The sequence below is a fragment of the Protopterus annectens genome, chromosome 13.part0 (assembly GCF_019279795.1).
Source record: "Protopterus annectens isolate FY-2018-M chromosome 13.part0, PAN1.0, whole genome shotgun sequence".
In the NCBI taxonomy this organism is placed as follows: domain Eukaryota; kingdom Metazoa; phylum Chordata; order Ceratodontiformes; family Protopteridae; genus Protopterus; species Protopterus annectens.
Window position 1 is genome coordinate 730,259,730 of NC_056747.1, and position 23,187 is coordinate 730,282,916.

Genomic DNA, 23,187 nt, shown 5'->3' on the forward strand with positions numbered 1-23,187 from the left:
TGCGTGAAGGAAATAGGTACAGAAATGAAAGGTGAGAAAATGTTTTGGTAGGCTTTTAAAAAGAAGGCAGTTTTATTACAGCTGAGGTGGTACATTGGCGGAGTCTTTGTGCTGCCCGAAGTTTTAGAAAAGGCAGCATTGCATATTTTTAATAGGATTTGGGATTCCAGACTAAACCCAATATATCTATTATTTTACAGAAAGAAGTGGGTTTAAGGATGAGGTATGCAGTTGTTCATTTTGGTTTGCAGAACATGACTTGTAGAATTAGTGCATTAAGAAAGCACAATAGTAATTGTGAAAATATGAAGATGTGGGATCGAAACCTTGCTTGGAAGAAAATATGAAGGAAAAAGAGAAAATGAAAGAATGACACAAGAAAACTGTATAGCAACATTATTTACAAGATAGAAAGATAATGCATTTTGGATCAAGAGGAATTATCCGTGTAGTCATATAACACAGTTTGATTGGAAGATGATGTGCACCCACGTAGGAGTGGGAAGGTTTGTTCTAACAAAGAAAATATCTATATTTCTTCTGACATTAAATCTTCAAAGATCTTTTTGTTTTTTTAATTTTTTTTGTCTTTTTTTATTCTGCTTTTTCTTGAGTTGTTTAGAAGGATGGAACCTGGAGAGAAAAAAAAGCTTGTTGATTGGGGTAAAACATTATCCACGCAAACAACTCTGTCAAGGACCACTGCCCAGTTGACTTACACAAGGTCACACTAGGGCTAATAAAGTTGAAGGAATCAAACCAAGTACTGCTGCACAGTACAGGAACATCAGCCATAGTCTTAAACCTTTGTGCTGCACTAGGGAGGGTCTACTTCAGTTTGCACAGGTCTCCTTAATGCATTAGTGCTGGATGCCAGCATTTATATCTAATTCAGAACTTCTAACCCATCCAGGCAAAGTGTAGATGAAAACATGCAGATCGGTTGTGCAGGTTTTGGCATTAAGGGGGTGGGGGTACAAAGAGAAATTAATCTTAAAACTCTGAGCCAGTGACAGTTGGTGGAATTCTTGACACACAAATGTTTGTTCTTCAAGCCTGGTCAGGAGATCATTCCATTTTCTCACATTTAAACTAGGACATTGTTTGATCCAGCAAGTACAGCTGAAACCACATATGGATAATCCCCCTCTTCTGGAATAAAATAGAACAGAAAGTAGCAATCATGAAAATACAGCTTAATCAAGTGATGAAAGTAGTGAATGCAGAGGGGAAATTACACCAATATGGACCATGAACTGAACCACCTTGAGGTTTAGAATCTGGTTACTCAGTTCAAAATTACAATTTGCTATCACCCAAAGAGGAAATGCTTAGACATTGGGTAAACCTTTGATAAGTACTTAAGAGTATTCAAATTAATGGCCATTCTTATGGCAAGGCTAAGTTGACTCTTGATTTACTGGTGGCTGACTCATTATGGTGACTGCTGTCTTTATCACTGGTCAAAGTTTCTGCTTATGTTGCTTCTCCTTGTGGGAGGAAGGTTTATCTGTTTACTGCAACTTAGAAGCCTTGCAACTTTTTTAACCTAGGTTTTGGCACCAGTTAGCCAAAAAAAGCAAAACACAAACAATTAGGTACAACAGTACCTTTTACAAGTTCTGTTCAACTCCAAATTAATTTTTAAGAGAAGTGCCTAATACTTGTCTCACTTAATCACGGTGGGAGCGTTAAAATACTTTGTACATGAATGGCATTTAATTGTCATGGAACTCTCAGAGACAGAAATGATGGTCCAAATGAGTGTCTTGACGAAAATCAGATGCTCATAAAGGAATAAAAATAAATTGCCCTTATCAGTGGAGTAAACCTAATAATCATAAGCACTTTTTCATGGGGAAACTAGAAGCACTTTTGGTTATGTGAGTTGCTCAGTAACAAGCTGGACAAATGAAGGGGGAGGGAATCAAGCCCACAACAATAGGATGAAGCATGATTAATAACTTGGAGCGCTAATCCTTTATAATACCTGCCAGACAAAGGAGTCATTCTGTGTTGACTAATTATAGACTGCATTAGACTGGAAACATAAAAAAGAAAGACATCAACATGAGAAAGCACTGCCTGCTTGAAAGACTCCATTTATTCCAATAAATGAATAAGTTGTGTGCAGCAACAGAACAAATAAATTAGGGGTGGGACTGCACATTATGGCATTGCTCATTTTATACTCTATTTTGGTTAGGAAGACACTCATGAATGGTGCCAGTTAAGATGCTAGACAGACAAGTGCAGTGGGACTGAGCATCAACATTATAGATCTGCTGCAAAAGACCACTCTGAAGAAAGATGTGGAGTTTACTTAAGAAATGTATGCGTATATACCTACATGCATTATACAAACATACATGAAATGTGTAAGCAAAAGACTGTATACCCAAACCAAGGAATAAAATATGGAATTATATACATCTTAATGGCATGATCCTACTATACGCAAGACTGAAATTCATAAGTTAATCTAAAATGACTTTCACCAGGAAGACAAAAACTCCTATCTTCTTACTCATTGTTTGGTTAGGATCAGGGTTGCCAGATGTCCCTATTTGGGCGGGACTGTCCCGAGATCAGCAGCCTGATCCCGAGTCCCGCCCTGCCAGTTTAAATCCTGGCCAGCCTCCGCTTTGTTTGTTTTTTTTTTTTTTTTTGATTGTCCCGTATACCTGGCATACGGGCCAATCAAAAATTGCTAAACACGGAGCTTCTTGTGTTCCGCATTAAACACGAGAAGCTCCGTGTTTTTGATTGGCCCATATGCCGGTATACGGGCCAATCAAAAATCGCTAAAAACGGAGCTTCTCGTGTTGAATGCGGAACTAAACACGAGAAGCTCCGTGTTTAGTGCAGAGCTACTGAGTGAGCTCAGTTCTTTAATGTGGAACTCTGTTCCGCATTAAAGACCTTTTTTTTTTTTTTTTTTTGTCTTCACTTGCCGTGAGAGACCTTCTTCTTCTTTTTTGTCCCTACCTGGGGTGCTGGAAATCTGGCAACCCTGGTTAGGATAAATGACTGACAGACATCTGACTATAAAGTGCTCGACTCCTAAACGTGACAGCTGGACCAAGAAAACATAATATAGTTTTCTATGGGTGAGAAAAACTTCCACATTCCCTATATTGCAGGGGCTTCACGTCCTGTATCCTTGAGGGATGGGGGATAGGTGAATATAATATTTTTCATTGTTAATCCCTATTTCTAGCTTAATTTTATTTTATTTATTTACTTTATTTTACATTTGTTGATCGGGCTGGTCTAACTGGATACATGTCCATTTTCAGTAGCGGCCCGGGGAGATAGACTCCAACATTAAGGTAATATAACAGGACTACAACTGGAAATAAATTGTAAACAGTAAATTATTAAAGAATTAATGCAGTTCACAGCTAACGGGTGTAGTCTAATGCAGTCAAATAGCTTCAGACAGCAAAGATTAAAAAATGGCAAAAAAATTAAAATCAAAGAAGGTTTAGGTTAGGAAAGAAGGAACAAACAACAATAGAGAAGGAAAAGTGAGGGTGCTGAATAAGTAGTATTATGAGTGGTATATACAAGAGGAATAACATTTGGCAATAGTTGGACAAATTTATCAATTCCGGCCATGGGTTCTTAGGTAGATGACTTATTCCCCTTCTATAAAATTGCACAAACAAATAAATTAGCCATTCTGCATGAGTAGTCTGTAGAAAATCTTAAGAATTACACAGAATTGTTACTAACAAAAACAATGCATGTTTCACCTGTTGGACTGTATCTGCATAGACACGCCTAAGAGCTGTAGCAGCAAATAACTTGACTAAAAACTTTTTTTTGTGCTATTTCAAAGTACACTAATCTGTTTCATTGCTGCTATACTGCACTCAACTAGAATTGTTCCACAAAAAAGAAAATTAAAAAGCTATGAGTGACAGTATTATCAAATTTCTGTCTCCTTAATGCACATGTTCTCAAGATTACACATAAATGCATCTGTGTTAGCTCTGTACACAAGAAAACGTGCTTCTTCGTTTACTATTTTATATTATGTTAACTGAACTTTAGACTATTAACCAATATAACTGGGGCCTCTCTCTCCAGGGTTACAGTGTAAATGTGAATCTTTGCCCAGCTGGACCAACCCATTTACCAAACGTAAATAAATAAGGATTACGCTATTTACAGTCATTACTGAATCACTTAAAAGTGGAAATTTTTTAAGAAACCTCCTAAATGTTAGTAGATGTATACCTGTTAGCAGTCAAAATGGCTATCTTATGTCAATCTAACCACAGTAAGACTACCTACTAAGAGATTGAATTACCATTTCTCTATGTCCATAGTTATATTCTACCAGAAGAAAGAAAATCCAGAAATATACCTTTCATTGAGAAAGATGCAGTAACTAGCTTACCAAGCATGCTGAAAGTAAAAAAAGAAAAAAAATTCTATAGCTTGCAGGCTGATTCACTAAAAATCACCATACTGTAGATCTTTTTTGTACTGGCTTCAGTATAGGCTGATGCATCTTCAATGTATGTCTTAAGGAAGAAAACAACAACAACAAAAAAACACAACAATTCTTGATTTCAGCATGAGTTTAAGGTCATGTTTGTTTTTTCATTTCCCCCAAATTATAATTTATTAAAAATCTGGGCAGGCGTGTTTTAAATTTGATCTCACCATTAAAATTACAAAAAAAATATTTTGTGCAATAATAAGCAGCATCACAAAATGACAGAGACCTTTTTCAACTTCCATCAAGCCTGGATAGTTGTCTTTTGCAAATGTCAAAACAAATTTACAAATCTAAAATTTAACCAAAATGACCAACATCAATGATGGGAAGAGGAAGATAAAGGACATAAGACAAATACCATAAAAAAATTGTGTCAGAAACACTCAATCTGCAAACAAAAAAGGAAACAAGGAAATTCAGTGTTTTAACATCTAGTTTTCTAAAAGTGTGTCTTACAGAAAGTGAAACAGTGAATAGTTAACTTAATACCATTTATACAATTCAAAAAAAAAAACCAACAAACAAAAAGCATAAGTAAACTAAACCTCCCATAAAAAATTAATTTTGCTAAAGCTGATGGAAGCAAATGGCTAACTCCTATTGTAAAAAACTATACAATTTCACATTCTGTACAAATTTTAATCAAACACCTTGCAGCAGTAAAATGTGCATAAGTTGTTTACTTTAGGACTTTTTTAGTGTGCGTTATGTTTTGGCTCGGAGCTTAGATTCCTAAATACAAATATATATATATATATATATATATATATATATATATATATAGGAACAACATAAAAATGACCTGAGAAAAATATTAACTCAAGACAGTTCATCTGGAATTACATTAATATGTACATGATCGGATGGGCACTGATACTGCAATTACTGGAATCTGCAAATATAAGTGTTGTACATACAGCAGCCTGCATGATTCAAGTTCTTCAGTTCTTGGTAATGCCGCTAAGGCTTGGACATCAACATTTTCTTGCCTCTCTCTCTCTGTAGTCAAATAACCACACCACACCAGTGCAGCAGTATCAATGTGAAACAAGTCCATATGCCAGAGGAGGTCATTAGCCTGGTTTAATATTTCAAATTGTAAATTTTATGTCGTCGTCTTTGCTGCAGCTGTATCACTAGAAGCTATGGTCTCTGTGATATGTATTTGTTCAGTTTCTGTCAGTTTTTCCTCAATTGTCAATTGTTCACTGCAGTTTACTGCTTCATGAAGCTGCTGACGTCTTTGCACTTCAGCTTTTAAGTTTTCTAGATCTTTTTGGCTATAAAAGCAAAAAGAAAAAGATGTTAATGCAAAGACCACAACTCTAAACCCCCTCTTTTTAATATATTATTGACACATGTCTACAAACTTTACAACACATCAATACAGCTATTAGGAACTTGATGCTTTAAGTGTCTTTAACTAAAGGGGAACCATGGAGAAACTGAGAATCCACAAATCTGAAATGTCCTGTCCTTCAAGTAAAGCTTTTTATTTAACTGTGTTAAAAAAACACGTTTTTAAAGTAGCAATGCCTCACATATATAAGCATGTAACCAGATAGGACCACCAAACATTGCTCTGGTTAAAGCTACTTGTGAAGAGCTACACAATATGCAAGAGAAAGCTCTGGGAATACAAGGTGTACAGGATACATCTTTGTTAGCAGCTCATAGACTTAATTCTCAGTACTATGAGCTGAGTTTACAAGAGCTATGCAGCTTCATACATTATTCGCACTGACCATATAAGCAGATCTACCAGAAGGCATTCTGCAATTGGTAACTGTTGTGACATTTTCTTCTATCACCTTCTTAGCACATTTCGGATTCAGCACCTTCATGCAGAAGGCAATGTACTCCTTAAGCTGGCATACACCATGATTTCATGTACTGGGCCAGAAGGGGATGTTTAGTCTCTATGGTCCCCCAGTTTTACGCCAATGCAGAACACAAAAGATGCAAAAACAAGAATACAAAATAATACACTTGCCTGGCTTAAAGACCATATCTAAAGCTGCAAAACAAATGTTCTTTTCACACACAAAAGTACTTGCATGCATCTTTATCCATGTGAACACTTTTGTGTGTAAAAAGAAAAGTTCATTTTCCATCCTTTAGAAAATTACAAGGTTTTAAATATAGCTTCCAAACACAGAAGACAAACTGTGGAGCTGTGTTTACAGCATTTTTATTAATGGCTGGGAGGGAGTTGTTGACGTCACTCTGGGTTCCACTTGTAATTAAGATCGATTAGCATAGGTAAATAGTTGTGTATTAGTTAAGTAATTGTCAAATGCAAAATTAAGTCTGGCAAAAAAATAATTTAACGGTTTGGAAATTAACTAATATACAATTACTTATCTAAGCTAATCCATCATAATTAGAGCTCTCACCCAGAGTAATGTCAACACCTCCCACCTAGCTATTAATATTAATGACATAAATACAGCTCTACATTTTTAGTTTTCTGCATCTGGAAGACATATTTAAAAGGCTGCAAAACAAACACCTCTTTTTACAAAGAAAAGCACTTGCAAGTATAAAGACGTTTGCCAACACTTTTTTATGTGAAAAGAAAATTTTGTTTTACACTTTTAAACATGATCTTTAATGTCCTATAAACCCTGCATGGAGAGGGCATTCAATTAAATGGGGTGGATAAGACCACACTAAACACCTAATGCAAAGCTTTATGGAAGCTCAACTGATAGGATGAGGACTTGCCTCTTACAGCTGACTTTTTTTAAACAAGTAACATCTTTATTAAATTTTCAGTTATGACACAGGCAACCATACATTTATATAAATGAAAACAAACCATACTGACATATTTTCAATTGCAAACATTACAAATCACTTATAATCTTCTACACAGTCATTGTTAGTCAAACATTACATAGCTCATTCAGTTCCTGCCTTCCCTTAAACCTCATGCCTCCTCCAAAACATTAGTCTGTATTGTTCCCACAATTCACATATTTATGTAATTTGCTCCTATATATATATATATATATATATATATATATATATATATATATATATATATATATATATAAATAGCTACACACACACACATATATATATATATATATACACATACACACACATATATATATATATATATATACATACACATTTTATATATATATATATATATATATATATATATATATATATATATATATATATATATATAAATAAATACACACACATATATGTACACTACTTCCAGTACAGTGAGTTTATACTTGGATTTCCATTTTCTTGTTATTGCTTTTTTTGGCAGCCACCAGTAATAAACACCACGGCCTTACTATGTCTAGACAATTCCAATTCTGTTATCACAGCATTTCCTTGGTTACACCAAGTTGCTCACCCAGTATTTCTGAAAGTCTGCAGGGTATTTTTAAAGTCTGCCAACTCATTACACTCCCAAAAATAGGTTCCCAAGTTACCCCTTTCTTCCTCATCACGGCTCCAACATCTGGAATCTACCGGAGGAAAAAATCTTTGAGGTCTGCTTGGAGTATAAAAATACCTTTGCAACACTTCCAAGCAAAGATCCTACATCTTCTAGACTTATAGAGGTATACATATATCCCCCATTGTTTCTTTAGGAAATGCTTGTCCAATCTCTCTTCCCAGTCTTTTCTAACTTCCTCTGACTGATTCCTATAGTTTTTAATGTCGATTCTACTAAAAACTCTAAAAGTGCTAGTCTTCGCTTAGTATCTCCATTTCTTTCTCTGTGCCTATACTCTCATATCGATCCTTGATAGGGAAGGCAGTCTCTACACTGGAGTCCAAATGAATTCTTGCCATCTTCCCATTCTATTGCTTTTCTCTCCAATTTGCTTCCAATATCTTGGTTTCTTTGCCAGTTTTCTCTAGTAAATTCCAGCCCCACTTGTCTATTTTCTGTACCCCTGATTGCAGTCATCCCTATTGGCAGAATATCCTTTCTCCATACCAATGTCGGCTTAGTTCTTGGAATACTTTTTGCTACTTTAAGAATATAATATTCTGTATCATTACTGTTATTCTCCTTAAAGATCTGAATCCAATATCCCAGTCTCTCCAGTCCCCTACCCCATTTCATCACCATCCCCTGCCATTTTGAATTACAGATTTTTGCTTGTGCTATGTATAGGAGCCTTAATTGTATAGCTAGCTCTGAAATACTGCTTCAAATCAGGTAATCCCAAATCACCTTTTTCTATTGGACGGATCAACTTATTCCACTAGACTCTTGCCCTCTTCCCATCCCAGATAAAATCCAACTCTTTACTAATTGCCATCCACAACTTCTCTGGTTGATAAAAGTATCAGGTCTGATGAAGTTAACACTTGTTTAACGAAAGAGCTCACATTGTTTTTCTTGTGGATTTTTATCATTAAATACACCTTTGGTTTATCATCACCCGAGTGATTTGTGCCTGTGAAACTCTGCCTGCCAGCATTTTTATTGACCTGTGTATAGAATTAAAGGGACTAAAAACATTTTCACTGCTTGTATCTTGCTATCCATAAAACAGGGCTTCAAATTTCTTAGTTTTTGTATCATCTTTTGTTCACTTTTTGTTTAGTCTCTTCACACAACCTTTGCTGCCATAAAATAATCTTTTTAAATATATACTCTTAAGTACTTCATTTTATCATGACCCCTTAAATATGGATACTGCTGAACCAATTAATGTGTGGCACATAGTTTATAGCATCTTCATTAATTTTGTATCCCGAAAAGACTTGAAACCATCTCGGAATGTTTCCGCTACAGTGAAATGTCCTTTTCTGGTTTTATCAGGTATAAAATATCATCTGCAAATAAAGCCATCTTTTCTTGACTACCTTACCAATTATATCCTTGAATTTATGAGTCCTTATTTTCTTTGCCAGTGGTTTTAAATATAATGTAAATAACAAACGGGAAGTAGGACACCCTGCCTGGTTTCTCTGTTCAAACAGATTTTATCAGGGAGGAACCCCAAGACTTGAATTTTCACTTCCAATCCCTTATATATTTTCTTAATCAACCTTACAATTCTATCAGGGAATGCAAATGCTTCCACTGCCCTACTCAAAATCCCAGCTTACTCTGTTGTATGCTTTATCTGCATCAAGACTGACCAACAGTGGTATTTTTTTACATTGTGATTCTCTCTGGGTCATGACTGTTCTATTAATATTGTCAAATGTTTGTCTCCCCTCCACAAAAGCATACTGATCCATACCTATCAATTTTGGCATCAAATTTACCATTCCTTTAGCCAGTATAGACAAACACTTTATAATCATGATTTAGAATCAAAATGGGCCTATATAAAAGCTGGATCCCAATAGATCTTTACCTTCTTTAGGTATTACAGCCACCACAACTTTCTTCCAAGATGTTAGTGCTTTTTCTCCTTCTAAAAGACTGTTAAATAAAACCTTCCAGATCTTTATCACTTCCTTCCCTCCTAGCTTCCAAACCTCCATAGGAATACCATCTACCCCTGGGGACTTTTTTGTAGATTGGTTGTACATCACCATTTTTAATTGCTCTCCTCCTGTCCTGTTAGTAATTGAGCCTCATCTACAGTGGATATAAAAAGTTTACACACTCCTGTTAAAATGCCAGGTTTTTGTGATATAAAAAAATGAGACCACAATAAATCATTTCAAAACTTTTCCCACCTTTAATGTGACCTATAACCTGTACAATTCAATTGAAAAACAATCAAATCTGTTACGGGAAAAATATAAAAAATACACACAATACACATAACATAGTCCCTTATTTTCTCTTTAGCATTCTGCAGCTGCACTTCTTGTTTTGTAGATTCGCCATATTTTGCAATACTTTAACATTTGTTAGTCCTTCTAAATAATTCTCGTTACTTCTTAACCATACATTTTTTCTTGTATTTCCACCTTACTTTTAAACTCCACTTTAATTTCATCCCACTCCCTAAGCTATATTTTCAGAAGAAATTTCCAACATCCCTAACAACTCACAAATAATTTATACTATCCATTCCTTAAATTCCTTTCTTTTAATAGATAGGTGGGCCAAGCACCAGTCTCACTTTTGTTTCATTATCCTGCATTTTTATTTTAGGGATTATTGGCCTGTGATCCATAATAGTTACTGGATGCATATCACGACTTCTAATTAAATGCACATATTCCTGTGAAATTATTAATTTTGTCTAGCTTAGCCCAGTTTTTCTATCTTGAGGAATAATATGTAAATTCTCCCCAAACTCCTATTACTTAATTCACATCTTTCATATGAAATATTTTCATACATTTCTTAAAATAAATCCACCCTCTTGTTATACTGTCCATTCTATATCCTCCAGATACATCTTCATTACTGCAAATCAAATTCCAGTTGCCACCTATGAGTAATAGTCCCTGCTGAAAGCGGATTATTTCTCCCAGGCTTTTCTTAAGCTGTACTGTAGCAGCTTTGGGTAGAATATAAATATATAACATCATAATACTCCCATCTTGTCAGTAGCCCTTAGTACTACAAATTTACCATTATCTTTTTTTCCTTTTATCACTACCGGAGCTCCTCTCGCAATTAATATAAGTACGCCCCTTTTCCTTTTCCCAGATATTCCACTGAATAAATATCCTGAAATCCTTTCTTTATCAAATTCATACGCTCTGCTCTTTCCAAATATATTTCCTGTAGCAGAGCTATTTGCACTCTGCATTTTTTAATATAGTTCACTATTCTTTATTTTTTGCATATATCTGAGAGATCATTCAGATTTAAAGATAATATGGAAACTGCTGTCAGTATGATAAGAAGCCATCATTCCCATCGATGTATAACAGCTTTAAGTGTCTAGTTTCATCTTTTGTGTTACATGCATGGACCAATGTTTGGCAGGCTGATCTTTTATAGAGTAGTTTCCTGTCAGATCCATTTAGACTTTATGTAGCATCTTACACAACTTTTTTCTTCAATGAAAACCCTCAAACAAAACACCCTAGAATGTCCTTACAGCCTATTAACTTAACAACAAACAAAATTACATAAATCTTAAAATAATAAAGTAATGTAACCCTAACAGGAACTATTGTCCCAGACTGACAGCCACATTCACAGGCTTGAATTAACTTGTATTGAAGGTTATCCACACTAAGATGCACGATACACCATGTGCTTCTACTTCATTAAGTGCTCTGTTTTGTCTTATCTTTACTCTTTTCCCAGATAATGAAAACAACTTAAATTCTTTCAGAAAAAATCTCCAAGCTATTCAAAGAGAAAAGGTATTCTGTTTTTACTGCCCCCTTATCAGACTAACCCCACGGAAACATCAAAACCAGATACACATTTGCCTTCCACTACAACTTGCACAGTAAATATTTGCTAGAGGTAAACCTTTCATTGTACTTGGGCGTTCTTTTGTTTGCTTTCCCTTAAAACTTGCTATTAGATCAAACCAAGGGTTTTAATCCAGTCATTCCCCTATGCAAAAGTAAGAAAAAGCATATCACTTTTTCCTTGTACAATGCTATTTTGTCCAGGCTTTCTTTCTTTTTAAATTGTAGTGACTACATTTCTTAAAACTGAACAAGAAGAAAGGAGTAAAATAAGGGCACCTATTTACTTTAGTATCCCTATTGCGCACAAAAATAATTGAAAAAGATATACTTTACAGCATGCAGTTTATGTCACACACAAAAATACTGTTAACAAAATTTTGTTCTACTTAGTTAACTCCTCCTTCTCTTCCCCCAGGGCATATGCTTTGGAGTCCCCTACACATTTAAAGACAAAAAGCTCAGTATTTTCCAGTTTTCTTATTCAGTCATATTTCACAAATATAACTGATTCTTTGTAGTCCCACATTTATTAATCAGTTTCTGAGATGCTGGTTTTCTCCTTGTTCATCTCAGTCTTCCAAATCCAGTCTCTGGTTCACTTCCAAGGCACTCCTGGTTATTCTGGTCAACTCTTGTACTTTGTTTCTGGCTCTCAAGCATTTTCCTTTGGAACACTGGAAATGGTTTCATTAGCATTGTCTCTCTATGGGCTTTATTATCACAAGAATAAGAAGACTCCTCTTGACAGCTCACTTTTTAATGGACTTTTGTTAGTTCCTCCTTAGCATATTCTACATCAAAAATGATGGACTCTCCAAGAAAAAAAAATAATTCTGAAAATAGCTGGATGTAGCAGTCTGAATATCACAGCCGCTTCTCGACATTCCCCGATTGCTGGAAAACATTTACTCCTCTTCTGCCTTCTGTACACTGAGTAATCATTTTCCACAAACACACAACTGCCTCTCAGTTTCAGTACTTTGCCCTTCTGCCACAGTTTTGTCAGAATCAACTTTTTCTGCTGGTAGGATTGTATCTTTACTGTTAAAGGTCTGGGTTGCTTTCTCAACTCCTGCTGTGGAATACCAATCCAGTTGATTATCTGTGCTTTCATAACATTAACAGTCTGTTCTTTCCACTTTCTCTGGTACAGCAGAAAAACACAAGTTTTCCTTATGTGTTTTGTCCTATAATTCTACCATTTTTGAAACATCACTTCTTGAGCAGTCTTATACTCGGCCAGCCTTTTCTTCATTTCAACCTCTGATTTTTGCAGTTTTATCAGCTCATCTGTATATCTGTTTAAAGTTTCTCCCATTTCTTAGCCTTTTGTTATTTGAGTTGATATACGTCTTCAGTGTTTTATTTTAATCTGAGCAAATGACTTATTTTTTTCCTCTAGATTACTGGAAGTTGCGTCTTGAAAGAAAACTGGAGCTTTCACTGCTTTTTCTTGAACAGCTGTAAGTTTCTTTCCAGCCACTGTTTTCTCTTCATCTTTTGTGACCGAATTCCTTTCAGTTTTCTCTGAATTTCTTTTTTGCTGGCATCCAGGCAGTGCACTTACTAGTCAGCTACTGAAATTTACACAAAGAAATTCACTGTCTCTCTTTTCTGAGTTTCTGATTTCATACTGGGAGAGATGAAATTAAGCTGATACTCAGTGTGCAGACAGACATCTTGGAAGTAGACATTGATCATATTTGGATTCAACCACTAGAAGTAGCATGGAGTAAATGCAACAGCAAAGCTAGCAAAATGTGGTGGTCTACCTTCTGGGGCAAACTCCCAAGGAAGAGCCCTGCCCAGACTACAGCTTGATGTATGTAGTTCTGGGGGACATATAATGACAGGGGCATAAAACTATGGCAATGAATGCAGACAAAAGCCACTAGAAAGTTCTATGGATGAAAGTCTAGAGATGATGGAAGCTACAGCTGTTTTAATCTGAGACCAGAATAAATAAGGGCAAGTTACTGGTGCACAAAATCATGTTAAGTAGATGTAAATGGTTGTCTTGAAGAGGGTAAGCTGAGCGGGTGTAAGCAGATGATTGTAGGGCTAATTATTCTGTGGATTTCTGAAACTTGTTCACAGAAAGGACTGCAAATACCATGATGAAATGAACTATCAGAAAGGGTAGTGCGGTGTAGGAATCCAAAGAATTGCTTTTGAAGGCACACTACAGGTTTAAAAAGGCAGAAAAGGTAAAGATGCGGGGAAGCAGAATGTTTAAATACATTTAAAGGGCACACTAGATCACCTTACTGACTCCTCCTGTCATCATACAGATGTAATGTAAAGCAAGGATGGTGTTTTGAGGACTGCTACTGCCAGTAAGAGTCAAACAGCATTAACAAAAGTTTTTAAAAAGCCATATGCGTTACAAAAGTAGGAACTTAACTCATGAACTTTGAGCATCAGTTTTACATCAACTTACTCAGGTGTTTTATTATATTTATTATACAGATATATGGATACATATATAGATACACACACACACACATATATATATATATATATATATATATATATATATATATATATATATATATATATATACATACATACATACATATATACATACACACACATACACACACACACACACACACACACACACACACACACACACATATATATATATATATATATATATATACACACACATACATATATATATATATATATATATATATATATATATATATATATATATACACACACACACACACACACACACACACACATACACACACAAACACATACATATATATGTATCTACACAGACCCACACACAAACTTATTTCAATAAGAGATCCTCTTGCCTAGGATATTCCAGAATAGCAGACTATGAAGGTTTTGCAGCAAGGAGACAACAGCATAAAGCTCTTCAAGGGCAATGGACACAATTAATTTCTGGTTATATGCCTTGGTCTTTGATCTGCAGGATGCAACTGGTATACATGTAACCCAAACCACAGGCAAGCACAAGATTGGGAACAATATGCTGCCACCTGGCATGGAGATGGACAGAATCCCAGATTTTAAAATGATGCACTGGATGCTATGGGTATGCATTACAAATGCATAAAAAACTATGCTACCAGTTCACATCAAACAGCTCCACAGAGTTAGGTGACCAGCCACTGCTTTGCTGTATTCATCTGTTTATGTGTAGTGCATTTCTGTGCACCATCACTCACTACAGCTCAGTGGGGAATAACCATTCGTGGTTACAGACAAAAACTTAAGTAGATACATTTTCCTTTAGTACCTGCCCGTGATATGGCTGAGAAGTCCTTAAATTACGTTTAGCTGCTCAGAGAGCACCTCAGCTGCACTTTTGCCCCTTAAACAGTCCCAAAACCACCAAATCTATAACAGTTTCACACCATTTAGAGAACCCCTACTAGTACAGACCCTTTATAGCAGCACCCCATTTAGAGCATCCAGTTATACCACTCCCCTCCATTTTCTCTCCCCATTGTGAAAACAAGATTTAACCTAGCATTATGGATAGTCAGTTTCCCTTCATTTCTCCTACCAGCCTGATTGACATGGGTATCCTGAGGCAGTGGAGCAACTACCTCATGTACATTGACAACCCTCTACTCCTAAATCACCCAAGTACAATTTGTGAGAGATGCATCTACATTAAGAATCTGGAATCCTTGCTCTCTTACTCACAGAACAGATTGTCAAGCTCACATACTACACCTGTGCAAACCATGCACTCAACAGAAACCATCACACAAGGAGGTACTCACCAGAAACCTACCTAAACACCAGAGACCTTCCAAACACAAACATGCTACACATAATACAGCACCTACACCACTCAAACAAAATCACAAGCACCAGTGTCTCACCAAATAAGCTCCTAAGACAAGGGACATCTCAAACAAATTTTTGGTCATAGGCGACTCCACTGCGAGACAAACAGATGTTACACTCAGCAGGCTGGACAAGGAGAAGGTTACAGTCAGCTGTCTATCAGGTATCAGGATGCATGTGATAACACAATCTCTCAAGTCTCTCAACAGTAAGTACAGTTATGACTCCATCATAGTTCATGTTGGTATGAATGACTTGTGAAGTACCCCACTGGACTATATGAAGAGAGACATGATTGAGCTCTATGAATGTGTGTCCCAGGTAGGTATGTCCCTAGTCTTGAGCAGCATTCTTCCCTCACCTAAGATACCACAACATAAACAAAAAAATGACTGACAACTGGATTAGTTTCTGGTGTCATTTTAAGGGGATCCAATTCCTGTCAGCCTGGGATGACATGGTTGATGGACCACGCTGCTTTGCCAGAGATGGTCTTCACCTGTCATCTTTAGGCTTTTGGTTAGTGGCTAAGGTACTTGCCTCCCCCATAGTGCTTTTTTTTAGGTATGGTCTCAAGAACAAAGTTTCCGATATGAAAATATCACTCACAAACAAATTAAAGGTTATGCTGCTAAACGCTAGGAGTTTAAATCTGAAACTGCATTTTCTGGAAGCACTCCTCTCCCTGTAGGATGCTGACATCTGTGCAGTCACAGAAACTTGGATCAGGGCCAGAGAGAGCACCCCCATCCTTGAAAGGCTACAATACCTTCCACACTTTCAGACTGCAAAATGAATGTGCGAAAACCAAAGGAGGAGGAGCAGCTATCTTCATCAAAGATAAATACACTTCTAGACTGGTTAGACAGGAAAACTCCATGGAGTTACTCCAAGTTCAACTGTGGGTAAGACCCCCCCCCCCGCTTCAAGTAATTGTTAGCTATAGGCCCTCCCTTCAATGAACCAAGATACCCACACTGTTTACTTGGACCTGAGTCAATCAAATTACAACCAAACACTCAAAATCTCCCATGATTAACTATCACTCCACTGACTGGGAAACTTACACGAGTACCAACATGCTTGCATAAAGGTTCCTGGACTTTAACACTAATGCCCTGGAATAAATATACAACCCCCACAAGGGGCTCAAATATTCTTGATCTGGTCCTTACCAACATGGGTGACAGTTGCACCACCACAAATATAGGACCCACACTGGTTAAATATGATCACAAATCAGTCACATTTGAAGTAGCTATAACATCTAAAACCCTCTTAGGTGAAATCCGGCTAAATCATTTCACTAAAGCTAACTATACCCTCCTAAGGGATGGCATAAACTTCCAAGCTCCTGTTCCCACAGATGGCATTAACAACGATACTAAGGTATACACAAATGCCCTGTAAAAACACTTACACAAATGTAGTGACACAGCTGTACCGGACAGGATCAAAACAAGATCCTCAAGAAAAAACAAGCTTCCCTGGTGGACATCTAGCATTAGTAAGATATACAACAAGAGGAAGACGTTGTCTAAGAAAAAAAAAAAAGATAGGTCCCTGCACTGGAAGAACACGCTCCTCTGCTTGAACTAACAAGTAAGACAACTTGTAAAATCCTCCAAGGGCAACTTCAAAAAAAATTAGCAACCACAGTTAAAGATAACCATAAGGCATTCTTCAGCTATATCATTAACCTAAAAGGTAGGACCAAGACGTGTGCTGAACTAGCTGTGGATGACATCACACACACTGATCCTGTGAAATAGCTTAACTATTAGATGACAGGTTTGGTGAAAATTTCACCCCCCTCTTGTCCTCTCCTAACATTCCACAAAGCATTCCCACTACATCTACCCCACCTTGCATCTCCAAAGAGCAAGTCATTACTGCTCTCCAAGGCCAAAAATGCAGCCTCTACGGGACCAGGCAGCATTTTAGGTTGCATTTTAAAAGGTCTAAAACATGAGTTAGCAACTCCATTAGGTACTCGCTTCAACCAAAGCCTGAGAAATAGTTTTGTCACTACTTAATGGAAAACAGCAACCATAATCTCCGGTATAGCAACAGACCTGGGAAATGTAGACCCATAAGCTTAAGCAGCCTTTATCTGTAAGGTTGTGGAATGGATCATCATGGACCTTATAAATAAGGATACAGGTGATCTTCAAACCCTTGATCAGACAAAGTTTGGTTTTGTTCAAGGCAGGTCATGCCAGTTAAACCTGGCAGACTTCTTTGAAAATGTCACCAGAGCCATAGACAAAGGCATATCTGTGCATGCATCCTACCTTGACTTAGCCAAAGCCTGCGACTAAATCACTCATTTGGGCATCACTGATGAGCTCTCCTAGTTTAATATCAACCCCTCATGCTGTCAGGTAGGTTGCTAACTGGCTCACCAACAGATCACACTCGGTCAATGTTTGGAACTTTACCTCAACTAGCAGACCTGTCACCAGTGGGGTTCAAAAGGGGCCAGTGCTGTTTGGAATAAACTTCTCAGAAGTTCAGGCAAAACAGAGGGGCTGTGAGTGACTAAGTTGGCTAGTGACTGCAAATTAGGTGCAATCACTGAATCCCCAAACAATGTCAATATACTTCAAGAGGGACATACACAAACCAATGACTGGTGCCAAAGCCATGGAATCAAACTCAATGCAAAAAAAAATGGATCATCATCTCTTTCGGTAAAAATGATATCCTTACAGACTATTATAAATAATAATACCCTAAGTAACAACTCAGTAATGAGAGACTTTGGAACACAAGTTGACTGTACCCTAAACTTTGAACACCATGTGTCTACTGTGGTAACAAAGGCATTCTATGTCATACATCTCATCAGCAAAGGCACTGCCTTAAGAGCGATAGAGGTTATAACATCCCTGTACTCTTTCATCAGGCCAATAAAGGAGTACAATTCTCCATTTGGTATGTACCTTACCAGGCACCTGCAGCAACGTAAGATATCTCAGAGATTTCTAGCCAAGAAAATTCAGGGTCTCCAGCACATCATTCACTGCAGACTGATGTCACTGTCACTGTACTCAGTAGCATACAGACTACTTAGAGGAGACTTCTGCCTGGCCTACAGAGCAATCTGAGATCCAAACTTAATGGAAATGCTGCACATCCGCAAGTCAAACTGTCAAAAAAAATCAAACAAAAAGAATAAACTGGGATATGTTCAATGAGGCAGCAACAGTAAATCAGCATCTGAACACAGAAAAATACACAGAGGTTGTGATGTCATACATTTCAAACTGCTTTGATGAAGTAACAAGCACTAAGAGCATCACTATCAAAGCTATCCAGAAGCCATGGCTCACCCCCAAGGTATATGAGCATCTGAAGGTGAGAAATGCAGCTTACAGGGCTAAGGACAAATAAGTCCTAAGGTAAGTAAGAGGTAATCTGAGGAGAGGTATAAAGGAGGCAAAGAGGTAGTATGGCAGAAGGGTGCAGAGCTACTCTGACGACATGATGGATGGAAGGAGATTATGGCAAGGCATTCAGGAGATCACTGACTACAAAATCAGGTAAGCACAGTGTGAAGACAGCATCAAATTCCTGGACAGTTTGAATACCTTCTTTGGAAGATTTGAGGAGAGAAACAGGTTGGCACTAAAGCTACCCACTAATAAGAAGGATGCTGTCCTCAAACTCAGTACAGAAGAGGTGGGAAGACAGCCAAGGAAGACTAACCACAGGAAGAATGCTGGCCCAGATAACATACTGGGCAAGGTGTTAAAAGACTGTGCTAGTCAACTGTGAACAGTACTCACAGAGATATTTAACACCTCTGTTGCCATGGCGAAAGTACCCTCATGCCACAAGGAAACAAACATCATTCCATTACCTAAGAAAACCTCCCCTTGCTGCCTTAACTATAGAGCAGTCACTCTGACATGCACAGTTATGAAATGTTTCGAGCGTCTGATCAAAAAGCATTCGTCATCGGGCCTACCTCCCGATTTTTGATCCTCTGCAGTTTGTTTACAGAGCCAACAGATCCATGGCTAATGCCATATGATTAGCACTACACAACTCTCTTGAACACCTATAGGGCAATGACAACTATGTGAGGATGCAGTTCATAGATTTCAGCTTAGCATTCAATACCTTGGTACCAATGCAGCTGATGGATAAATTGGCATAAACAGGAATCAGAAAACATCTCTAACTGGATCCTGGACTTCCTGATTGAGAGGCCACAAAGAGCGAGTTTGGGTAAGAACACATGAAAGTGTATCAAGATTAATACTGGAGTTCCATAGATGTATCAGTCTACTTTTACTCACCATCCTGACCCATGACTGCTATGCAAAGCACAAGTCAAACCATATCATCAAGTTGCTGATACCACAGTTGTGGGGCTCATCACAAAGGAAGATAAAAGAGCATACAGAGAAAGGAGGTGGCATCTCTTATCAGTAGGTGTGACCTGAACGTAAGCAAGACCAAAAAGATCATCACTGACTTCAGAAAAAAGAAAACAAACCATCCAGTGCTCATGATCAATGGTGAGAGTGTAGAAACAGTTAAGTGCACAAAATTCTTAGGCGTACACATCAGAGGTTCTCTCATGGTCGGGGAACACCAGCCAGATGGTCAAAAAAGTGCACCAACACTTCCATTTTTTGAGAAGGCTGAGGAAAGCTAATCTCACTATTGCATAGTTTTACACTTGTAAAAGGCTGCGGGATAGCCTGAACAGCTAACTATCATCTTCATTTGTTTACACGTACTCAGAGATGTCTTAGGTTTACAGACTGCCAGGGAAGGGTTATTGATCTGCTTTTTGCTGTTCAAACGATGTCTATCAGAGTTGTCTATGGTATACCTTAAGTTTAATAAACCTGTTTCACTTGGTTTCTGCATTTTCTCTTAAAATATACTGCTTGGTTTAATTTTAACATATCCCTTCACTACCCTGTACTTCTTGCCTGTACCCCCCCCCCTTCACACTTTCTCTCTCTGAACTTCAAAGCTCTCATGCCTTAGTCATAGGTTTACTTTCAGGTCCATTACTCTCCTATGCTCTCTTTCTCCCTCTAATCTTTTCCTCCTCACCTCAACCTTTACTTTCTCCCCTACCTGTATTTTTACCCAGCTGATATTATGTAGTAGCCTGCTACAATCTCTGCCTGTGGAAAGTGACCTAACTCTAGCAACTGAAATACCCTGCTCTAAGTTGGCGCTCTAAGCCTGCTGACGCCCCAAGAATAAAGTCAATGTTTGTTCATTCACTGCTAGCCTTAAATCCTTTAAAACACTGAATTTATCTGTATTTCTAGTCATCAGGTGCACATCACAGGAACCACTCTGGAATCCTATTCCCCCACCCCCATTTTTCTCTATACTTTGTAGTATTCGTTAACCACGTCTCACTGTTAAATAGTACAGCCCCTTTCTACTGCATATCACAGCTCTACATTCCAATCCCCCAGAATTTGTTTGCAAAGTGTGTTAATCAGGCTGTACAATAACCTACACCTTAGAACCTGCTTACCTCAGTCTTCATAGTATCACCAGTCTGTGTAACCTGTGTAACTGATTGTTTCTCTAGCTTGCTATGATACGGTTCTAGGCTCATCCTGCTCCATTCCCCTACCTTACTCCCATTCCCACCTACCCCCACTTCCACTAGATTTATACTTTACAAACCCCACACACAAATAACCAATCACAAAGCCTGGTTTCAGTTAATTAGATCCAATAAATATTACTATAAACCATGTCTACCCATCAATTAGCAGTACCTTAATCTACACATATCCTAAATACTCAAAATCCTTAATCCACACACAAAACATTACTCGTAATTCATCAGCCATCAACTCTACTACACTCGATCCATGCTAGAACAAAGTTCACTAATAAAATGCTTCACCTTAATAGGGAAAGCTTGCGCCTAACAGCCCTACACAACTCTGCGATCTCACTGCTATTACTCCTATACTCCCTCACATCATACTATATTTTGCTTCAATCCACCAATCTCCCCCTCTTGGCAAACCTCTTCATCATCACACCTAAACAGACCAATAAACTATACTATAGCCTCAACCTTTTTCTATACAAACCATACAGCCTACAGATAAACAAATACCACCCTGTAGCAAAGTACAGTTGTGTACACTTACCATAAATACAGATGTTCGAGTGTATTCACTGTTGCAGTCATTACATTTGGGTTATCTGCTTGCAATAGCCCTCAGTTGGCCTGATTAACAAAGTCTTGGGTCCTGCGTCGGTTGCTGTCCCTTCTTCCATGACGTCAGGTCATCAGGGGTATAAAACATGCAGCCAAAGCCATTACATCAGTTTTTCTTGCCCCAGATGTCAGGTGCCCCCCTAATGGGAAGCAATTAAATCTATATATACCAGGATATACCTCCAGCAGAAAAGCAAATACACCAAAAAGCTTTTAAAGCATAGTAAGTGAGAGTAGAGGTATAGCCAAAGGAAGAAAAGGGGGCTGGAGGGTGGGTAACCAGGACTGCAACAGTGAATACACTTTAACATCTATATTTATGGTAAGTGTACACAACTGTACTATGTTCTTCATGTTTCACTGTTGTAGTCATTACATTTGGGTAGATTCCCAAAGCTAAGGTTGGGAGGAGGAATTTAAATAGAATTAGGACCAGCTATAAGGCCCTGCAAGACTGCAGTGGCAAAACCAGCCCTGGATTTAGAGAAAATTGGCAAATGATAATGATTGGTGAAAGTATGCACAGAACTCCAGGTAGCAGTTTCTAGGATGTCCCTAGTAGGGAAGCCCCTGAGAAAGGCTGTAGAGGTAGATGCAGCCCTGGTTGAATGGGGTCTGATGCCCTGTGGGATAGGTTTTCCATGGTGCTTATAGCAGAAATGAATGCAGTGTCCTATCCATTTTGAAATGGTTTGTTTTGAAACAGCTTTCCCCTCTGTCCCTGCAACAAATGCCACCAGCAGTTGTTCAGATTTCCTTCGAGGTTTAGCCCTGTCCAAGTACAATCTAAGCTGTCTGTGCACATCTAAAGAGTGCAGTATCCATTCCTCTTTGTTTTGTGAGTTAGGAAAGAAGGTAGGTAAATGAATGGACTGATTAAGAGCCACAATGGATACCACCTTGGGCATGAAGGAGGGATTGGTTCTGAGGGACACCCTGTCCGCATGAAAGATGATGAAAGGTTCCACTGCCATAAGGGCCTGTAATTCAGATACCCTTCTTGCAGAAGTGATTGCTAAAAGGAAAACTGTTTTCCAGGAAAGAAATTTTAAATCTGCATTAGCAGCTGGCTCGAAAGGAGGAAGACTGAGTTTCTCCAGAACAAAGTTAAGATCCCAGGCTGGAGTTGGAGCTCACCTGGGTGGCCTTAAATTTTTGGCCCCTCTGAGGAGCTGCTTGAGCAGTGGGTGAGAGAAGAGTGGAGTCTCTGTGCTATAATGAGCTGAAATTGCTGAGGCATGAATTTTAGAGGAAAAAGACAAACCCTTATGAAGCATCTCAG

The 23,187-nt window shown here is 37.9% G+C and overlaps 1 protein-coding gene across 2 annotated transcripts in view; it reads right to left on the minus strand.

Moving 5' to 3' along the window:
* Positions 1-4,581: 4,581 nt before the first annotated feature.
* CLUH (clustered mitochondria homolog) overlaps positions 4,582-23,187 on the minus strand; it is a 662,807-nt gene continuing 644,201 nt past the window's right edge. For both annotated transcript variants that reach the window (XM_044054416.1, XM_044054415.1), the window contains exon 26: positions 4,582-5,793. In XM_044054416.1, coding sequence (XP_043910351.1) covers positions 5,619-5,793 — 175 coding nt within the window. In that variant the 3' untranslated portion in view covers positions 4,582-5,618. The remainder of the gene's footprint in view (positions 5,794-23,187) is intronic.